Source organism: Carlito syrichta, unplaced genomic scaffold (genome assembly GCF_000164805.1).
Source record: "Carlito syrichta isolate Samal-C Ts95f unplaced genomic scaffold, Tarsius_syrichta-2.0.1 Scaffold90612, whole genome shotgun sequence".
NCBI classification, from domain to species: Eukaryota; Metazoa; Chordata; class Mammalia; order Primates; family Tarsiidae; genus Carlito; species Carlito syrichta.
In genome coordinates this window covers 151,374-169,963 of record NW_007034708.1, presented here as the reverse complement: position 1 = coordinate 169,963, position 18,590 = coordinate 151,374, and the positions used below count along the sequence as shown (strand labels likewise).

Here is an 18,590-nt window from a genome sequence, read left to right as displayed (position 1 = left end):
CCATGCAGGACTTGAGGTGGGCCTTAGTGGAGGGTGGAGTTTGGACAGGATGGGGGAGGACCTGGGACAAGACAAACCACCTGACCAAGCCAGAGGTAGGAACCAGTGCGCAGGGCCACCACAGGCCTGTGGGCACCACTGAGGAAACTGTGGGCGTGGCACCTGAGGAGGCAAGAGAGCCAGATGTGGAACTGATGGGCAGGCGGGTGGGGGATGTGGGACTGTCGGGGGAAGAAATGAAAGTCATACAAGGGTGGTTTTCAAGTGCACGTTGAAGAGGGAGGGTTTCAAGTGGTTTTATATTATTCAGCAGTACCGTCCAAGCCCTCTCTGAGTCAGAAGTGTCCATGAATCCACAGGAGTCACCACCTACTCTGCTGGAGGTTCTTGGGGAAACAAAGAAGGGTGCTCCCTTGTTGATGTGACATGATGGAAGGAAAGAGCCAACCAGCCTTGGCCTTGCCCAGAGGACAGCAGAGGCAGCCCTGGAGAAGGCCAGACCCTTTGGGCAGGAGGGCTGCATGCGCTTCTCCAGTTTTGAGCCATTTCCTGAGGGTCTGTTGACTGCCCGTTATCAGCAAAACCCAGGACAAGAGAATCTCCTGCTTTGGAACCAGGGGTAGGAGCATGGGAGGCTTGGACATTGTGGTGTTTCTATGTCTTTTTCCTTAAAATACACACACACAGGCACCCACCTGTGGTTCCAGCTACTTGGGAGGCTGAGGTGGAAGGATTGCCTGAGCACAGCAGGTAGAGGCTGTGGTGCCTGTGAGCATGTCACGGCACTACAGCCTGGATGACAAGGTGAGGCTCCAATTCAACACACACACACACACACACACACATACACACACACACACACAGCAGAGACGTGTCACCTGTTCTGCAAAACTGTGCCATCAAATTCATCATCAAAAGGCAGCAAAGGGCGAATCCGGCAGTGAACTCTGAGGTTCCCTTTCAGCTCCTACAACAAAGAGGTTTTAAGCGTCCACACTGGAACAGTGCTTAGCAGTCGAGCCATTCCCTCAGAGAGTGTGAACCCATGACGTAGCCGTTAGAGCCACAACATGAAATTTCGACTTTGAAAAGCCCTACAGAGCTGTGAGCAGTCAGTGTTATTGTAGGTTTTCCTTTTCTTTTCTTTTTTTTTTTTTGAGTTGGAGTCTCACTCTGTCGCCCAGACTGGAGTGCAGTGGCCGCTCCCGGCCACCACAGCCTCGACCTGCTGGGCTCAGGCGATCCTTCTGCCTCAGCCTTCCAAGTAGCTGGAACTACAGACGTGCGCTACCACAACCAGCTAATTTTTTATTTATTGTAGAGATGAGGTCTCGCCAAGTTGCCCAGGCGGATCTCGAACCTGCGGGCTCAGGCAATCCACTCACCTCAGCCTCCCCAAGCAAGGGATTACAGGCTGAGCCACTGAGCCCGGCTCCTTTTCTTCTTCTTTTTTTTTTTATTTGCGTCAGGGGCCAACTCTGTTACCCAGGCTGGAGTGCAGTGGAGTGGTCACAGCTCCCCGCATCTTCAACCTTCTGAGCTCAAGCGATCCTCCCACCTCTTCCTCACAAAATGCTGGTATTACAGGCATGCACCACCACACCCAGCTTTTTTCTTGGTTCATACTTCACAAATTTGCTCACTTGGTAAATGGTTATCACTTGGTAATAAGTACCAAAAGAAACACCTTTTAATGGCATCCTGGGCTAAATCTTTTAGGCATTTTGGGAAGAATTTTGGCAATTCGGTGCTTGGGCTTGTTATCTGTTATTCGACAGATTTCCCTGCACAATGTACCATCGAACACTGTATAATGATAAACCCACACCCTTCCTGGGCAGGGAAAGAAGAGCTAATGAACCCAACATTTATGTAATACTACGAGTGTGTGGAGTCATGTACCCGCTGGCTGGATTTCTGCCAGACGGTGCTCAGACACCTTAGCACTGAGGGATTACTGCCTGGTGGGTGAGCATTGGCTCAATACTAGAAAGTCCTTCCTGCTCCTGTGCTGACATCTGTTAGTCACTGGTCATTTTATAACTCCGGGAACGTATTGGAGTCTGTTCTCTTCCACACGACACTTGTCAGAAACTCAGACTCGGCTGGGACATCCTGAGATTCCCCCCCGCTCCAGCCCCCAGTGTGCCTGGCGGGCCTCCTGGTCAGTGTCATCCACTGGATGCCATGTCTAGAAGGAGAAGCACATCTCTAGTGTGGTGACAGGCAGAGGACAGACACTCGCTGCTTCTCCAATCCCGATGCCCGGATGTGGGTGATGCCCAGCAAGTCATCCACTTACTAGGTGGTACCGACACTAATGACTTACTCCCTCAGGAAAAGCAATGAAAGTCATATGTTGTCAGTAACCAGGTGTCTGGTCCCCAAGAAGTTCTGGACCAGCACTAAGGGAGCCAGGGGTTCCTCCCAGCCCCTCAGACTATGGAAACTCATGTGGGAAAGCATGAGAAATGTCAGCATATGAGGAGGGACCCCCCCAAAATGAAATCATCTTCTGGAGAGCAGGTCCCTTGCAGTACAGGCTTCCCCTGCTAGGTACGTGTTCTAGGAACTCATCGGCATCTGTGTACCAGCTAGTGTTGTTGTGAGAGGCTGTATCTGGCTTCAGTGAATTTTGGGGGGAGATTCTTTCAGCATTTTTGCCCATTTCACGATGGGTGATTTATAAGCAACACCTGCCCATACCAGGTGTTCAGCAGTTTTTGACCAAGAACAGCGTAACCCCCATGCCCCACCCTCCCTAGTCACCTGATCTTGCCCCAAGCAACAGCTTTTTTGTTTCCACATGAAAAAATCCTGAAAGGGAAATGTTTTGCTGACGTGGAAGAAATTCATAACTTGAAGGTTCGTATGTAGGGGACTTACCATATTTTTATTCTTATAAGCTCCCGCAGGCTTCCAGGAAGTGATACTTTCTCCTTGTAGGTGCTCAGAAACCTGATCCTCCCATCTAAAATGCTGTCTTATGTTCACAGCAAGTTTATCCAGCTTGCTGTGCCACATAGCAACTGCCATTTTTTTGAAAACCAGTAAGTGGCTTATACCAAGTGAGTTACAGCCAGGTCTCCTGATCTCTGTGGTTCCATGGGAGCTGACACCAGTCATCCTATCAACACATTCCCAGGGGTGGACAAAGACCTGTCTGCTGAACAGGGAGACCCAGACTTCACCTAGCACACATAGACTCTTCCACAACCAACTAGTCCACGTGAGCCCTGTGTCTATCTTAGGAAGGCTCATTTTGCCCTTTTCAGATACCTGCTGAGGAAAACTACAGCAGACTGAGAACTTTCTGAAGTCCCAAGCACTTTACTGATGTCTCCTTTTGCATTATAGCAATCCAGGGAGGTAGTGCTATTGTGAAGATTAAATAAGAAAATGCACCAAAGTGCTTTAAAAAGTAAGCACTCAATAAATGCCCTCTTGTGTCAGTGTTTAGAGCACTGAACCACCTAAGTAGAGGTGCTTAAAATCAGAACTATTCTTAGCTATGTCTAACAACTAGATGCAGCTCAGCCAAGGGAGACTCTTCTCAGGAGAAAAGTTTTCTGGTACGGGTGACGGAACCTGCAGAGCCTGGCCAAAGTGCAGCCACAGAAGCTAAGTCCCACAGAAGCCATGTCCCATGGAAACCACGTCCCACGGAAGCCACATCTCATGGAAGCCAAGTCCCACGGAAGACAAGTTCTCTGAGTAAATCACCTTTATGGAGGTCAATAGAGCCCTGAGTCTTCACTGGAAACATTGTGGACTTCAGATTTCATACCCTTGAGAGAGGTCCCTGGGATCTTGTCAGCAGGCCTGAAGAGGGGAGGCTAGAAGTGTGTGGCGAGGCAGGACACACCACGACTCCACGCCCCTGAGTCTAGTGGCATCGCCGCTTAGGGCAAAGCTCCCAGTTTCCTGCACTTGGCTTTGTGTCTCTGTAGGTTACCCTCTGCTCCTGCTCTGGCCTCACATCATATCAGCTGGTCTCAGAGGCCCTGGTCTGAGCAAGCCATCTCGCTGTACCCACATGTCCACCAGCATGGCCTAGGCCACCAGCACTCTGACTCTGCGGCAACCTATCCTACCCCCTCATCACCACTCCTGTTGGAGCAGCCAGAGTGACCTCTGAAGGCATAACTCAGATGTGTCACTTCCCCACCCACTTCCCCAGCCACCATCACCCTCTGGGGAAGGGGATATGCAATCCCCGCTGTCCCCTTCTGCTCCCCTGAGCCCCAGTCAGGCCACCCCGGCCATCCAGCCTGCCCTGGATGGTCCTACTGGGGATTTCTGCACCTGCTGCTGTTCCACTTAGCACTTAGGTCTTTCCTCAGCGTCACCACCTTGGTCTTTCCTGACCACTTTTCTCTGAATGTCAAATGGTGATGCTGACAAGTTGACCCAGCAAGCTTACCACCAGGCTGTTGTGAAGGGATCGTCTCCTCTGCTTTTCCAGCTGGTAACGGGTGCTGACCTCCTGGAGGGACCGCTGGAGGCAGGCTGCCTCTGACTGACATGCTGGAAGGACAATTTCACCCACGTTACAATGGCATCTCACGGGAGAGGAGGCCACATGGCCCTGCAGGTCAAGTCACTGTCCTAAGTACAGGAGGTATTTTTAAAAACCCAGTGGAGTTAGCAGAGACTGGCTGCAGGGTGTGGTTGAGTGTACTTGATTCTTGAGGTGCTGGATGCACCATCCTCAGGAGACTGAGGACACACAGAGCTCACACGGTGTCCTGGCACCACACACCCTGTGGCCTGGGATGGAGCAGTTGGTGGATGCTGTCACTCTACCTGCCACAACCAAGGAAGTCTGTTCCTCAAGGCACCTGGGGGTTTCACAGAGACCTTGGCATGGGAGAAGGGGAGATACCTGGCTCTGACTTTCAGTTTTGTCACTCAGGAGTGGCAATTCAGAAACCTGTCCAAGCAATGACAGGATTGTGTCACAATGTGAGGGTGACTGGAGGCTACATGCAGGTCCTGGCCATGCTTGGACACCCAGATCCACCACCGCTGTGTCACAGAGTATCTAGAAGTGGGGGTCAGCACCATGCTGTGGGAGATGGCTGCAGCTGTGAGATCAGTGACACCCATGGCCCCAGCATCTCATGTGTTACTTGGCAGAATGGGGCAACCCAGCTCAGGGATGTCTGCCCTGGTCCAAGGGTCCCCAGGAGATGGACTGGCCCTGGGATGTCTGTCTTGACTCAAGGGTCCTCAGAGACAGCCTGGTCCAGAAACATCTGCCCCAGGACCAGGGTCCTAGGAGATGGCCTGGCCCAGGGATGTCTGCCCTAGGCCCAAGAGTCCCCAGGAGACAGCCTGGTCCAGGGACATCCACCTGGCCCAGGGATGTCTGCTCCTGCCCTAGGGTCCCCAGGAGACAGCCTGGACCAGGAACATCTGCCCTGAGCCTCAGGGTCCCCAGGAGATATCCTGGCCCAGGGACGTCTTCCCTGGTCCAGGGATGTCTTCCCTGGCCCAAGGGTTCCCAGACGGCCTGCCCTCACAGGGACATTCAGGCTTCTTCCAGGAAACAGCTGGTCACTGACCCAGGCTGAACGCAGAAAAGAGAGAGCAGGAAGGACCCTGTGCTCTGACCCTCCAAGCAGGTGGTCGGTCACCTGGCTCAACTGTATTGGCCCAGTCTCCACTGCTCCAACATCCTTCTTGTCGGAGGAAGGCTGGAAGGAGTCACCTGGCCCACTGATGGCACCAGGGACTGAGCCCTGAGAGCTCGAACACAAGGGGAGAAGGCATCCAGGAAGAAGGTGCCCGGGAAGCCATGACCAGGACCACTGAGACCCCGAGCTCGACCTCCAGGTCCGAATGCACAGGCTGAGGGCCCCTCCCTCCCTGCTGGCCTCCCTAGGGTGTGCATGGGATCAACACCTATGGGCGGGGACTGAGCAAGCCACCAAATCATCACACGTCAGCATTTCTGCAGGAAGAAAACTATGGCTGTCTGCCCCCTGCACCCCTTGGATTTCCCACAAAACCTCACTCAAAGCTGTCTCAAAGCTCAGGTATCTGATCTCACAAAATCATGTGGCCATCCCTTCCCCTGGAGCAATGACTTCCAGGACCACACGCGTGTGCACACACATCCCCTGAGGTCCTCCAGGTGGTCACTGAACAGAACACTGAGGACGTCAACATGAGGTCCCCAGCCACTCCAGGCATTTAGGGTGGAACACTGGCTAGCACTGCAGAACCACAGCTTAAGTCCAGGCCATTTCAGACATGCACTTGGGAACAGCAGTGAGACGACCTGGGGGCTGCGTCCCTGCCTGGAACGCATTTGTTTCGTGCCGTGGACACATTGAGCACTCGAAGAAGCCATGGAAATGGGATTCGTGCACACATGGTGCTATGTGGGGAAGAGCTTAAAACCGCAGAACCAAAGAAAGTTCTTTCATGGCTTCAAGAAGGACAGCAGTTGAAGATGATTAATCCACCATGACCAAGAGTAACCAACCTGCTATGGACTGCCTAGAAATTAAGGAACACTTGACCTGGTAAGACAGAAACCCTCACCCCACACCTCAGGAAAATCTGACACAGAAAGTCCCAGGTGGACACTGGTCCCAGTTCAGCAATGACTGTCAAGGTCAAGACATTGCTCTCTGAGTGACCCCCATTAGCGGTGGGGTTGTAGGTGCAGAAAACAGTGGGTACTTAACAAATGCTACTAAATCCCATGGTGCTTATTCTCACCCTTGACTTAGGCGTCGGCTAAAAGTGAAAAGAACGAAGACTTGAAACCTAGGTAGCCATCTGCCTAAGTCTGCAGACTCTTGTCTTGGACGTGGACTGCTGTCAAGGACCTCCTACCTCGCAGAGCCTCGCCACTGAGCTGTACATGCCGAACTGCAGTCACCATTTCAGAAACACAGTGCTGATGCTGATCCTGGTAACGTCTTAAGAGGATCAGAGAGGAAGAGCGGAACTCCATCATGTCTTGTTTAAGTTTCTACAAAATAGGAAGATGCACAATTAATAAAATTAGCTATATGATTACAGTGTAACTATACAATAATCCTATGAATTTCTATAAAATAAAAACATAACCACACAATTAGCACCATTGTGCATTCATGCATGATTCATGGAACCTGTTCAAGGCAGAAGTTCTTCCTCACAGACATGTCAGCTCCAGGTGGGGAGGGTCCCATGGCTCAGGCCCACGCTCACTTCCAGAAATTCTGATTCAACCCATCTTGGATTTGTACTTGAAACAGCATGTGTGGTTTTACATATTGTATATCTTTAAAGTATTCAAGAGACAGAAAATCAAGTATTTCTGCAGTTTCCGTAGGAAGCACCACTCACTGCACACATGGGAGGCGATGCTGGATTCAGGGTGCGCTTCCGGCTGTTGTTTGCTTCCTTGTGGTGTTGGCTCAGACTCAGTCTCCGCATCACCCCTTGTTAATGGGGAGCAGTGCTCCAATCTGTTCTCTAGACCCACCTTCTGAAAGCTTAATCACCATGAGCACATGGTGAAAAAAATGCCAGCGGACACCATCTGCCATAGGAACATACAAACTGAAAGTCCAGAAGCAACAGTTGTGGAAGCTTCTAGAGAACTTTAGAAACAATGCAACTGGTCCCCTGCACTTGATGTTCTCTTACTTCCCCCAAAGTTACAGCAAGGATTTCTAGGATGAAGATGTGACAGGTCCATAAAAGGAACAAACTAAGGCCCTGCCATTTAATATTTAAAATCAGATATCTTAAGTCATAAAAGCATAACTGCATTTAGATATTCTTTGTTTCTTTAACCTTTTTTCTATAAAATGCAGATAATATCCATATGCTTGGGAAACATTTTAATAACATATCAACACTAAATTGAATGAAAGTGTTTTTCCTCTATGGAATACAGATAAAGTTATATATCTCATTCAAAGATAAATTAATTTTATTCATTTGGAAGAGAATAAAAACTAATTCTATGTAAACACATTCTAAATACACTAAGTCAGTTTATGAGGGAAATTTCTAATTTTGACTAACAAAGGGAGCACATTAATCCTGTTTACAGATGTTGTTTTCATTGTTGTAATAATGCTTTTTTCTTCCTATTTTTTACTCTGGTCTCATTGTTGATAACAAAAGGTAAAACAATGTTCTTAATCAAAGGTATAAAAATATCCTACCACGATTTCACCTTGGAGAATTGCCAAGTATGCTATATGGAATAACAATCTTTCTAACTTTTCATTCCAGAAACTATTAGCAGTTTAAAGGGAGCTGTTGACATTTAATGACATGTTGTACAGATCTATTTACTCTGACATGCATAAACTGGTTTTCTGCCATTTAACATTAAAATTAAAACAAGAACAACTTTGACTTATAAAATCAACTATTGCCATAGCTATTTGAGACAATCCATCTCGCGGCCAAACTTTTGCTCAAGATGACAATCATATGTGCTTTTTTTGAGGTTTAATCTTCAATGTAATAAATGTTTGAAAGCAGAACTCCCAAAGTGAACACTACCACTGACTAAGAAAACAGTCGTGACTGGGCTTGGTGGCTCAACCTGTAATCCCAGCACTTTGGGAGGTCGAGGAGAGTGGATTGCCTGAGCCCGTGGGTTTGAGACCAGCCCAGGCAACTCGGCAAGACCTCGTCTCTGCAATAACTAAATAAATAAATTAATTAACCAAGTGATGTAGCACATGCCTGTAGTTCTGGCTACTTGGAAGGCTGAGGCGGAAGGATTGCCAGAACCCAGAAGGTCGATGCTGGGATGGCTGTGAGAGTGCCACTGCACTCCAGCCTGGGTGACAGAGTGAGATTCCAACTAAAAAAAAAAAAGAAAGAAAGAAAGAAAGAAAACAGTTGTGATGTTATGCTCTTTTAAAGAGGGCCACTCATCTGACCAGGAGAGCTTGGCTTCTTTATGCTGTCTTCTTTTAATTCCATGAGACCAGATCTCTTTTGATAGGCATAGTCACCATCATTACCAGTTCTTAAACATAACCATTCACTACACCGATGAAATACGGGCGTCGGTGAAGCCACTTTCACCTGAGCAGCACGACCCAGCTGGCTGAAGGCGGAATGCGCATTTCTCTGCAGACACCGCTGTTGGTTGCACAGCCTGCGGACCTGTACGGCCTCCCTGCGACTCTCATCCAGCCTCCCCTGGTACTGTTGCAGAAGGGAGTAAAAGAGAAGTTAAAGTCTCAAAACCCTGAAGTCGAAGCAGATGCATCTCCCTGGGGAAAGAATAGTTACGGGGTGTCCACGATGCACTGATGCACCCACGTGAAGATGCAACCAGCCTCATGGACAGTAGGTGAAAATAATCCACCATAATCTACCAGTCTGGAGGCCTTCCTGGGGGGCTGTCTGGGACCTGTCTGGGGGAATGTCTGGGGGAGGGGTCTAGAACCTGTTTGGGGGGCTGTGTAAGGGGGTGTCTGAGGCCTGTCTGGAGGTGTATCCAGGGGGCTGTCTGGGAACAGTCTAGGGGCATCTGGGTCCTGTCTGGGGGCATCTGGGACCAATCTAGGGGCATCTGGGACCTGTCTGAGGGTGTCTCAGACCAGTCTAGGGGTGTCTGGGACCTGTCTGAGGGATGTCTGGAGGCATCTAGGGGTCTGTCTGGGGGTGTCTGGGACCAGTCTGGGAGTATCTGGGACCTGTCTGGGGATGTCTGAGGCTGTCTGGAGTCCTAAGGGTCTATTTGGGAGTGTCTGGGGCCTGACTGGAGGACTGTCTAGGAGGCTGTTTGGGGGTAACTGGGACCTTTTGGGGGTGTCTGGGACCTCTCTGAAGTCCTGTATAGGGGGCTGACTGAGGGTATCTGAGACCTGTCTAGGGGTGTCTGGGATCTGTCTAGGGGTATCTGGGACCTGTCTGGAGGCATGTCTAGGGAGCTGTCTGGGACCAGACTGGGGTATCTGGGACCTGTCTGGGGTGTCTGGGACCTGTCTGGAGGTCTGTCTAGGGGGCTATCTGGGGGTATCTAAGGCCTGTCTGGGAGTGTCTGGAACCTGTCTGGAGGCCTGTCTAGGGGGCTGTCTGGGGGTGTCTGGGATTTGTCTGGAGGTATCTTGGACCTGTCTGGGGGTATCTGGGACCTGTCTGGGGGTGTCTGGGACCTGTCTAGGTGTGTCTGGGACCTGTCTGGAGGTCTGTCTAGGGGGCTGTCTGGGACCTGTCTGGGGGTATCTGGGACCTGTCTGGAGTCCTATCTAGGGGGCTGAATGGGAGCTTCTGGAGGGTGTCTGGGACCTGTCTGGGGGTGTCTGAGACCTGTCTAGAGGTATCTGCGGCCTATCTGGAGGCCTGTCTAGAGAGCTGTCTGGGGGCATCTGGGACCAATCTGGGGGCATCTGGGACCAATCTGGGGGCATCTGGGACTTGTCTTGGGGCATCTGGGGCCTGTCTTGGGGGTTTCTGAAGAGGCCTGTCTGAGGGGCTGTTTGGGGAGCTGTTTATGTATAATGCCAAGGCCAAGGCTGAGAGTGGCAGATCCCAAAATGGAAAGAGCAGAGGAACAGTGTACTAGGGGAAGGGGCAGAGGTTTTCACAGTCTGTTGTGATGGTGACTGAAAAGAGGTTTTCTTAAGGATAAAGCTACGACACTGAGAGACTTTTAGCAGCAGGATTCTTAAACATACATGAGGGAGATGCAAAAGAAAACAGAATTATTTTTTGGATCTCTTGTGGTACAGTTTCCCCCACTCGGTAAGTGTTCTAGGAAACTATCGGCATCAGTGTACCTGCTAGCATTGTCGTGAGAGGCTGCTTTTGGCTTCAGTGAAATTTTTTGGGAGATTCTTTCAATATGTTTGCCCATTTCATGATGGGTGATTTATGAGTGCACCTGCTCACACCATGCTAAGTGTTCAGCAGTTTTTGACCAAAAACAGAATGGCCTTTGTGCCCCACCTATTCACCTGATCTTACCCTGAGCAACTTTTGTCTCCCCAAATGAAAAAATCCTCAAAGGGAAACGTTTTGCTGATGTGGAGGTCAAAGGAAGGGTCACCCTCAACTTATTTCTTCTACAAGGGCTAAAAGCTGACTTCAACATGGAGTCACTACACACTGGATAGAATTCAACATCTGCAAGACACTTAAAAACATCACCTCCGCCAATTTCAGATGAAGAACAGCATTTTCTGTTTCGAGTTCAGCTATCCTTTCTTCTTTGACCTATAACCAAGGAGCCACAAAGGGAAATTATCAGCACAGCGCTTACTTGGTTGAATGGAACTGTGGGAATTCTGTTAATCAGTTATCATGTCCATCCTCAGAACAAACACCACACAAAGAATAAAACACAGGCTCTGAGTGCCATAGTCGTATGCCATGTAATGATGTTCTGGTCAATAGTGGACCCAAAAGATGACAACACTGCATTGTTACTGCACCTTTCTATGTTTAGATATATTTAGATGCACAAGTACTCACCATTGTGTTACAATTGCCTCCAGTATTCAGTACAGTGCACTCCAAAGTTTTGCAGCCTAGGAGACCACACCACGCAGCCTGGGCCTGTGGTGGGCTAGACGTCAGGGTTGTATAAGCACACTCTATGATGTTCACCCAGAGGGGAAATGGCCTAATGACATATTTTCTCAGAATGCATCCCTGTCATCTAGCAATGCATGACTGTACAGGAAACATCAGCTGTGAAGTGTGGGTGACCATAGTACACCACAGGACAGAAGATGAAGCCAGCTCTGAACCCCACAGGCCTGGCTCCCCTCCCTCCATCCACACTTAGTTTATGGCCCTACTTCCTCCAAGTGTGCCCCCTGACCAGCAACAGAAGCACCTGGGGGCTTGTTAGGAATGCAGAGCCTTGGGCCAACCTCCCTTAGAGAGGCCTACTGGGACAGATGAAAGCTGTCAGAGCAGCCAAGGGAAAATGAGGCCAACAAAAAGTCAAGCAAAGGCCTGGGGTATGAATGAGCTTGGCATGTTCAGGACAGGGTGAGTGGACGAGGGAGGCTGAGGTCCAGGCAGAGGCCAGAGCGTTGCTTGGTGTTTGTCAGCCAGGGAGAAGGATGGGCTTGATCCCACATAGACAGGAGGGCATTGGAGAGCAGGAAGCAGAGGAGTTAAACATTAACTAGTTATAGTAAACACTCAGGTGGCCAGAAACTGGAGAACTTAGTGGAAAGGAACCACCAGTTTCCTAGAAAGGTGGGGTCACAGGCAGCTCTTCTTGCCGGGGATTCAGTCTCTCCTGCCAAGGAAACAGTTTTTCCTGCTGGGGATTCAGCCTTGCTGCTGGAGATTCAGTCTCTGCTGCTGAGGATCAGTCCCTCCTGTTGGGAATTCAGTCTTTTCTGCTGGGAATTCACTCCCTGCTGTGGGGGATTCAGTCCCTCCTACTATGATTCAGGCCCACTTGTTGGGGATTCAGCCCCTTCTTCCCAGGGATTCAGTCCCTCCTGCTGGGGATTCCTCCTCCCCCAAGCCTGCTGATAGGTCACCCACAATCAACCTGTGATCTTTTTAGGACAACCTTGCTTGTGATTCCACACTCTTTGTGGTTGGTTACAGAAGCCTGAAGCTGGGAGTCTTCCACACTACCCACTGGTATGTGCAGTCAACTTTACCTCTTTAAAAAAACACCCCTGGAATAATTTACTCTAGTCCACCTAAGTCCAAGATATCACTTTCTTTCATCTGGATAGCCACTACAGCTGATACCCACCTCCCTCTGCCCACTCTTCTTCTTTCCTGAATTGTGACATTCTTTCCGTATGTGCACCAAGGTACAATTCACATGCCAGATAATTTATGCATTTGAAGTGTACAATTCAGTGACTTTTAGTATATTCAGAGTTCTATAATCACCACTAAAATTTTACTGTCATCTCTCCCAAAAGAAACCCTCAGACATCACTTCTAACCATGTTCCACCCCCAGCCCTAGAAAACCACTAATCTGTTTTCTGTCCCTGTGTATTTGACACTTCTGAACATTTCATATAAATGGAAACATACAATATATGGTCTTTGTTCTGGCCTCTTTCACTCAGCATCATGTTTTCAGGGCTCACTCGCATACAGCAGTATCAGAATTTCATTCCTTTTCATTGTCAGATAATAGTCCATCATATAGGTATACCACATCATTCAGCAGTGATGGATATTTAGATGACTCCTTTTTGACTATTATCAATAGTGCCACTATGACATTCTTGTAAAGGTGGGAAAATATTTTCATTTCTCTTGGGTATATACCTAGCATTTTGAGGAGCCGCAGACTTTTTTCTTTCTTTCTTTTTTCAAATTTTTATTATAAAGATGTGGGGTACCTTTCAGGGTTAGGTATATAAACATTGATCATGCAGGTACCCTTGTTGATGAGGTATGCCCCTCCCTCTCCTACCAGTTTCCCTTAACTGTCAATCCCACCTGCCCTCCCCTGACAGTTTCCCACTACTGCCAATTGCTTCCTTATAGCATTATAATTGTTCAAGGTTTAAGCAGCTGCATTATTTTATATTCCCACCAGCAAAATTTGAGGATTCCAGTTTCTCCACATCCTTACCAGCACTTGTTATCACCTGTCTTTTTTATCATAGTCCTCTTCGTGGGTATGCAGTGGTGTCTCATGAGTGTTTCTGTGCCTTCTCCTGTGAATAATAATGACGAGTACCATCTTTATTGTCTAGGTCTTATACCTCTTTGGTTAAATGCATTTCAAAGTATTTTTGATGCTATTTTAAATGGGATGATGCTATTGTGATGCTATTTTAATTGTTAAATGGAATCCTTAATTTCATTTTCAGTTGTTGTTCTCTTTGCTTGTTGATCCAGCTGGTTGGTCTATCCACCATTAAAAGTGGACTACTGAAGTCTCCAGTTATTATTTTTGAGTTGCCTATTTTGGCCTTCAATTTGGTCATTTATTGTTTTGCTAATTTCAGAGCCCCGTTGTTATATCTATACATATTGATGATTTTTATATCTTCCTGATAAATTACATTTTTATCATTGCAGAATGTTATTCTATCGCTGGTAATTTTTTTGTCTTAAAGTCTCTTGTGTCTACTATTAGTATAGCCATCAAGCTTTCTCATGGTTGATGGTGAAATGACGTATCTTTGTCATCTTTTTACTTTCAACCTATTTGTACCTTTGAATCTAAAGTGTATCTCTTATAGATAGCATGTAGTTGGATCTTGCTTTTTCTCCAGTCTGAAAATCTCTGCCTTTTGATTGTTTAATCCATTCACATTTAATATTACTATTTTAGTTGGATTTATGCCTGCCACTTTACTTTTTGTTTTCAGTATAGCTTGTGTCTTTTTGTTCCTTTGTTCCTCTTTTATTACTTTATTTTGCATTGAATGGATATTCCCCAGTGTAGCACCTTAATTATTTTGACTATCTTTTTTGAGTTATTTCCTTAGTGGCTGCTCATTTAGGGGGCCTGCCATATGCATCTGAGCCTGGCAAAAACTCCTGCCTATTCACAGTAACAATTCCACTGAGGCAGAGAAACATTATTCCTAGATAGCTGTAATCTTCCTTCCTCTTTTATATATTATTCTTATACATAATACATCAATACATGTTTCAAATCTATAACAACACATTGCTATAATTATTACTTTACATAATTTCACACTAATTAAAGAAGGTGAGAAGAGAAAGGAGAGCAAGTACATATTCATACATAAGGCTTATTTCTCTTCTTCTTTCCCATTTTTGTTTCTCTTCACTGGTCCTGTGAATTCAAGACTATCTGGTGCCATTTCCCTCTCTAATAAACTTTGCTCTCATCACATCCTTTAGGCTGTTTCTGTGAAATATATTTTGATATGTTACAGGCCAACAACCCAACTACACACATTTTGTTTTATGCAATTGATGTTTAAATCAGCTGGGAGAAGGAAAGTGAAGAAATATACAAAGGTACTGTCTTTTACAATTACATAATTACCTTCACTGATGCCCTTTGTGGACTAGGGATTCCATGGAGTTCCACTTTCTTCCAGCCTGAGGAATTTCCTTTACTACTTCTTGTATGGTGCACCTGCTGACAACAAATTCTCTCCAATTTTATCTAAGAACATGTTTATTTTGCCTTCATTTTTGAAAGACAGTTTTGCTGGAAATTATTCTGGGTTAGTTGACAAGTTTTTGTTTTTTCTCCAGTACTTTAAATTTAAATATATCATTCCACTGCCCTGTGGCCTTCATAGTTTCCGATGAGATGTCAGCTGTCAATCCTTTTGGGGCTCTCTTGTACCTGACAATACATTTTTCTCTCTTTTCAAGATTTCACTTTGTCTTGGCTTCAAACATTTTTATTATAATGTGTGTGAGTTTGAACTCTTTGTATTTATACTACTTTGGGGATTCATTGAGCTTTTTTGATTTGTACATTCATATTTTTCAGCAATTTTTGGAAATTATTTCTTTGAATAGTCTTCTGCTCCTGTCTCTCTCTTTTCTCCTTTTATTTCCATTATGCATATGTTGGTGTGCTTAAATGTCCTGCATCTTTATCTGAGGTCTGTTCTATTAATTTCAGAGAGTTTGGTGATTCTTTCTTCTATCAATTCAGATCTACCCTTGAGCCCTGCAAGACAGTGTTTTCATTTTGGGCATTTTCAACTCCAGGATTATCATTCAAAAAATAGTGTCTACCTTTTTACTAATATTATCTATTTGGTAAGACATTGTCACAGTTTCCTGTGCTTCTAATGGCACAGTTTTTGTTTTTGTTTTTGTTTTAGTTCTTTGGACATCTTTATAGGTTGTTTTGAAGTCTTTGTCTATTAAATCCAACATTGAGGCCCTCACACAGGCAGTTTTGTTTTCTGTTTTGTCCCCACACCTCATTTTGCTGTTTCTTTGCATGTCTTGTAAATTTTATTGAAAATTGGATGCTATCAGTAATATATTGTGAAAACCCTGGATACTGATGCTGCTGGCTCCCCTTCTGCAGCTAGTTCTGTTGTTCTTTGCTTGCTCATTTGTTTACTTTTGAATAGACTATTTCAGTGAAGCCTATTTCCTCTGCTGTGTCAAGTATTTGGGATAGCTTGGGATAGCATGACCCACCCTTACACACAGGCATGCACACAGCTACTCTGGGTTGTGTTGGGTTTTGCAAGATCTCTTTCCCTGATCCCTTGTTACCTTATGTAGTATCACATCCATCTGTTAAGCTCCATTAACTACCAACTGATTGCTCTATTGTCTTCAACAATGACCTGGGGCAAACATTTCTTCAATATCTGGTCCAATTAAACTGGGGCAGGAATAGTTTTTAACTTTAAGGTTTGTTCTAATCCCAGGAGGGCCTTTCTAGCTGTCTCTCTGGCTGTCTATTCTCTCTAGTTACCTAAATAGCCTATGGATTAGCTTGTTGCTTGTTCTGGACTGGGTTTTCATTGCTTGTTAAGGGCTGGGCTTTGTCCTCCATCCAAATCTACATGTTGAAGCTCTAACTCCCAATACATTATAATGTGACTATATTTGAAGATAGGGCCTTTAAAGAGATAATTAAGTTAAAACGAGGCCAGGCAGGAGGGTTTTACTCTGATCTGACTAGTATCCTTATAAGAAGAGGAAATTTGGACACACAGAGAGGTGCTAGGGGTGAGGAAAGACCATGGGAGGACACGATGAGAAGATAATGATCTACAAGTCAAGGAGAGAGGCCTCAGAAGAAACCAAACCTGCCAAACCCTTGGTTTTGGGCTTCCAGCTTCCAGGACTGTGAGAGATAAGTTCCTGTTGTTTAAGCCACCAGTCTGTGGTATTTGGTTATGCAGCCCTTGCAGATGAATTTGCTGTTCTTAATTTAGAGGAGCAATTGTTTCTGAGCATGTCCTTAGGCCCGAACTTCCTCACACTGTGTTTCAAACAAAGTCAGTTCCTCCAGGAAGAGCTTCAGAGTTTCAGAACTGTCTTTTGTTATGGATTGTGTCTTGGAAAAATCTCTAAGTCACTGTTCTGGTCAGAAGAGCTGCCTCTGGTCTCTTCAGCTTGTCTCTCTTATGAGGAAGCCCATGTCCTACAATTAAGGTGGGATACAGCAATTGAAACTGGGTATTCCTGGTCTGCTGTTCTTGGGCTAGAACCTCCATCCTACGAGTGGAGGCTGAGTGGAGGAAGGGAGCCTCCACTGGACTCACCAGGAATCTAGCCTCTTTTATTTAGTGAGAAACACTGGTGGTTTGTCTCTCCTGGTGAGATGAAGGGCCCTGCAGTTGGGAGCTAAGGGGAGAGGGAGTCCCGTCTCCTTGGCTATACCCACCCAGAGTGGGGCTTCCGTCTAACTGAGCTAGGACCAGGGTAGGAGCCACAGATGACCGCTGTTCTTATGGAGTTTTAGTGTATTTCCTTGGATAAGTGTGTCTTCACTTGATGAACACTCTTAGGCAACTCCCAGAGGCTGTAAATGGCTGTTTGTATGGTTTTCACATTTTGCTTGGAGCAGGTCCCCAAGGTCTTCCACTGCCACCCTGGTGTTCTTCCAGACAGCACCCTTCCCATCAGCCTCCATGTTCACTCCTGCTCTTGGACCACTGCACTCTACAGGTGGCATTTTCAAAATGTGGATCCAATTGTGGGTCCCCTCCTTTCTTAAAAGCTCTCCATCTCCTTGCCCTCAAAATAGAGAAAACACTCTTAACAGTCCAGCCTACCCTGCATGGCCCGACCCCTTGCCATGTTCCCAGCCTCGGCTCGCAATTGCTTCCTGTGCTCCCTGGTTCCTCTGCCCGAAACCCCTGCCCACCACGTGGTGCCACCAGGCCGCTGTCCTCCATGGGGAACTCTTTTCCTTCACACTCAACCTCATTGTCACACCTTCTCATCTCTTCAGAGCTCAGCTCAACCCTCATGACGTGGGGACATCCCTGATTCTTCAGATGAGGCCAGACACTGAGTTACAAACACTCGTAGGACCATGCACCTCCACTCAGCAGCACAGATCATAGTCACACTGTCCCAAGTTTGCTATTTTGTGGTTATTTTACTGATCCACTTCCTGCATCTGAGCAGTGACTAGGGGAATTATATTTGTTGTTGCTTAACTCTTGTATTCCCAGCACTTGCACAGCACAGTAGGCATTTTAAAAAGTTGTGGGAGAGACCCCAGATGGGAGGACAGAAAAAGACACAGTCGGGAGGAGAGAGGCCCCAGATGAGAGGAGAGAGGAGGCTCCAGGTAGGAGGAGAGAGGCTCAGGGTGGGAGGACAAAAGAAGACCCAGGTGGAAAGACAGAGGAGGCCCCAGGAAGGAGGACAGAGGCGGCTCTGGTGGAGCTGGAGGTGAGAGCCTGGGGTGGAGTTAGGTGGAGGAAGATGGGCCCAACCACTGGTCTGTGAGCCTAGAAGGGTAGAGGAGGCAGATAACGTCCTCCGTCCCAGGGCTCTTTACTCTTCAGTGAAGCCCCGGCACCCACCCACATTCTCCTCTGCCCCTCAACTCTGCCCCTCAACTCTGAGCTGGGAGGGAGACGCGACTCACCCGAACCTGGCACTGCAGCTGCCTGGCCCGCTGCTCCCAGAAGCTCCACCAGCGCCCGCCCCCCGCCGGCATCGCCCTGCTTCCGCCTTGTCCCA

The 18,590-nt window shown here is 47.3% G+C and overlaps 1 protein-coding gene across 1 annotated transcript in view; it reads right to left on the bottom strand.

Annotated features, from left to right (window-relative positions):
• LOC103261022 (kinesin-like protein KIFC1) overlaps positions 1–18,567 on the bottom strand; it is a 49,934-nt gene extending 31,367 nt beyond the window's left edge. Inside the window, exons 1-6 of the mRNA XM_008058656.2 lie at positions 18,496–18,567; positions 11,131–11,196; positions 9,058–9,180; positions 6,850–6,988; positions 4,424–4,527; positions 879–967 (exon numbers count right to left, since the gene is read on the bottom strand). Of these exons, the coding sequence (XP_008056847.2) occupies positions 879–967; positions 4,424–4,527; positions 6,850–6,988; positions 9,058–9,180; positions 11,131–11,196; positions 18,496–18,567 (593 nt within the window). The remainder of the gene's footprint in view (positions 1–878; positions 968–4,423; positions 4,528–6,849; positions 6,989–9,057; positions 9,181–11,130; positions 11,197–18,495) is intronic.
• Positions 18,568–18,590: the final 23 nt, after the last annotated feature.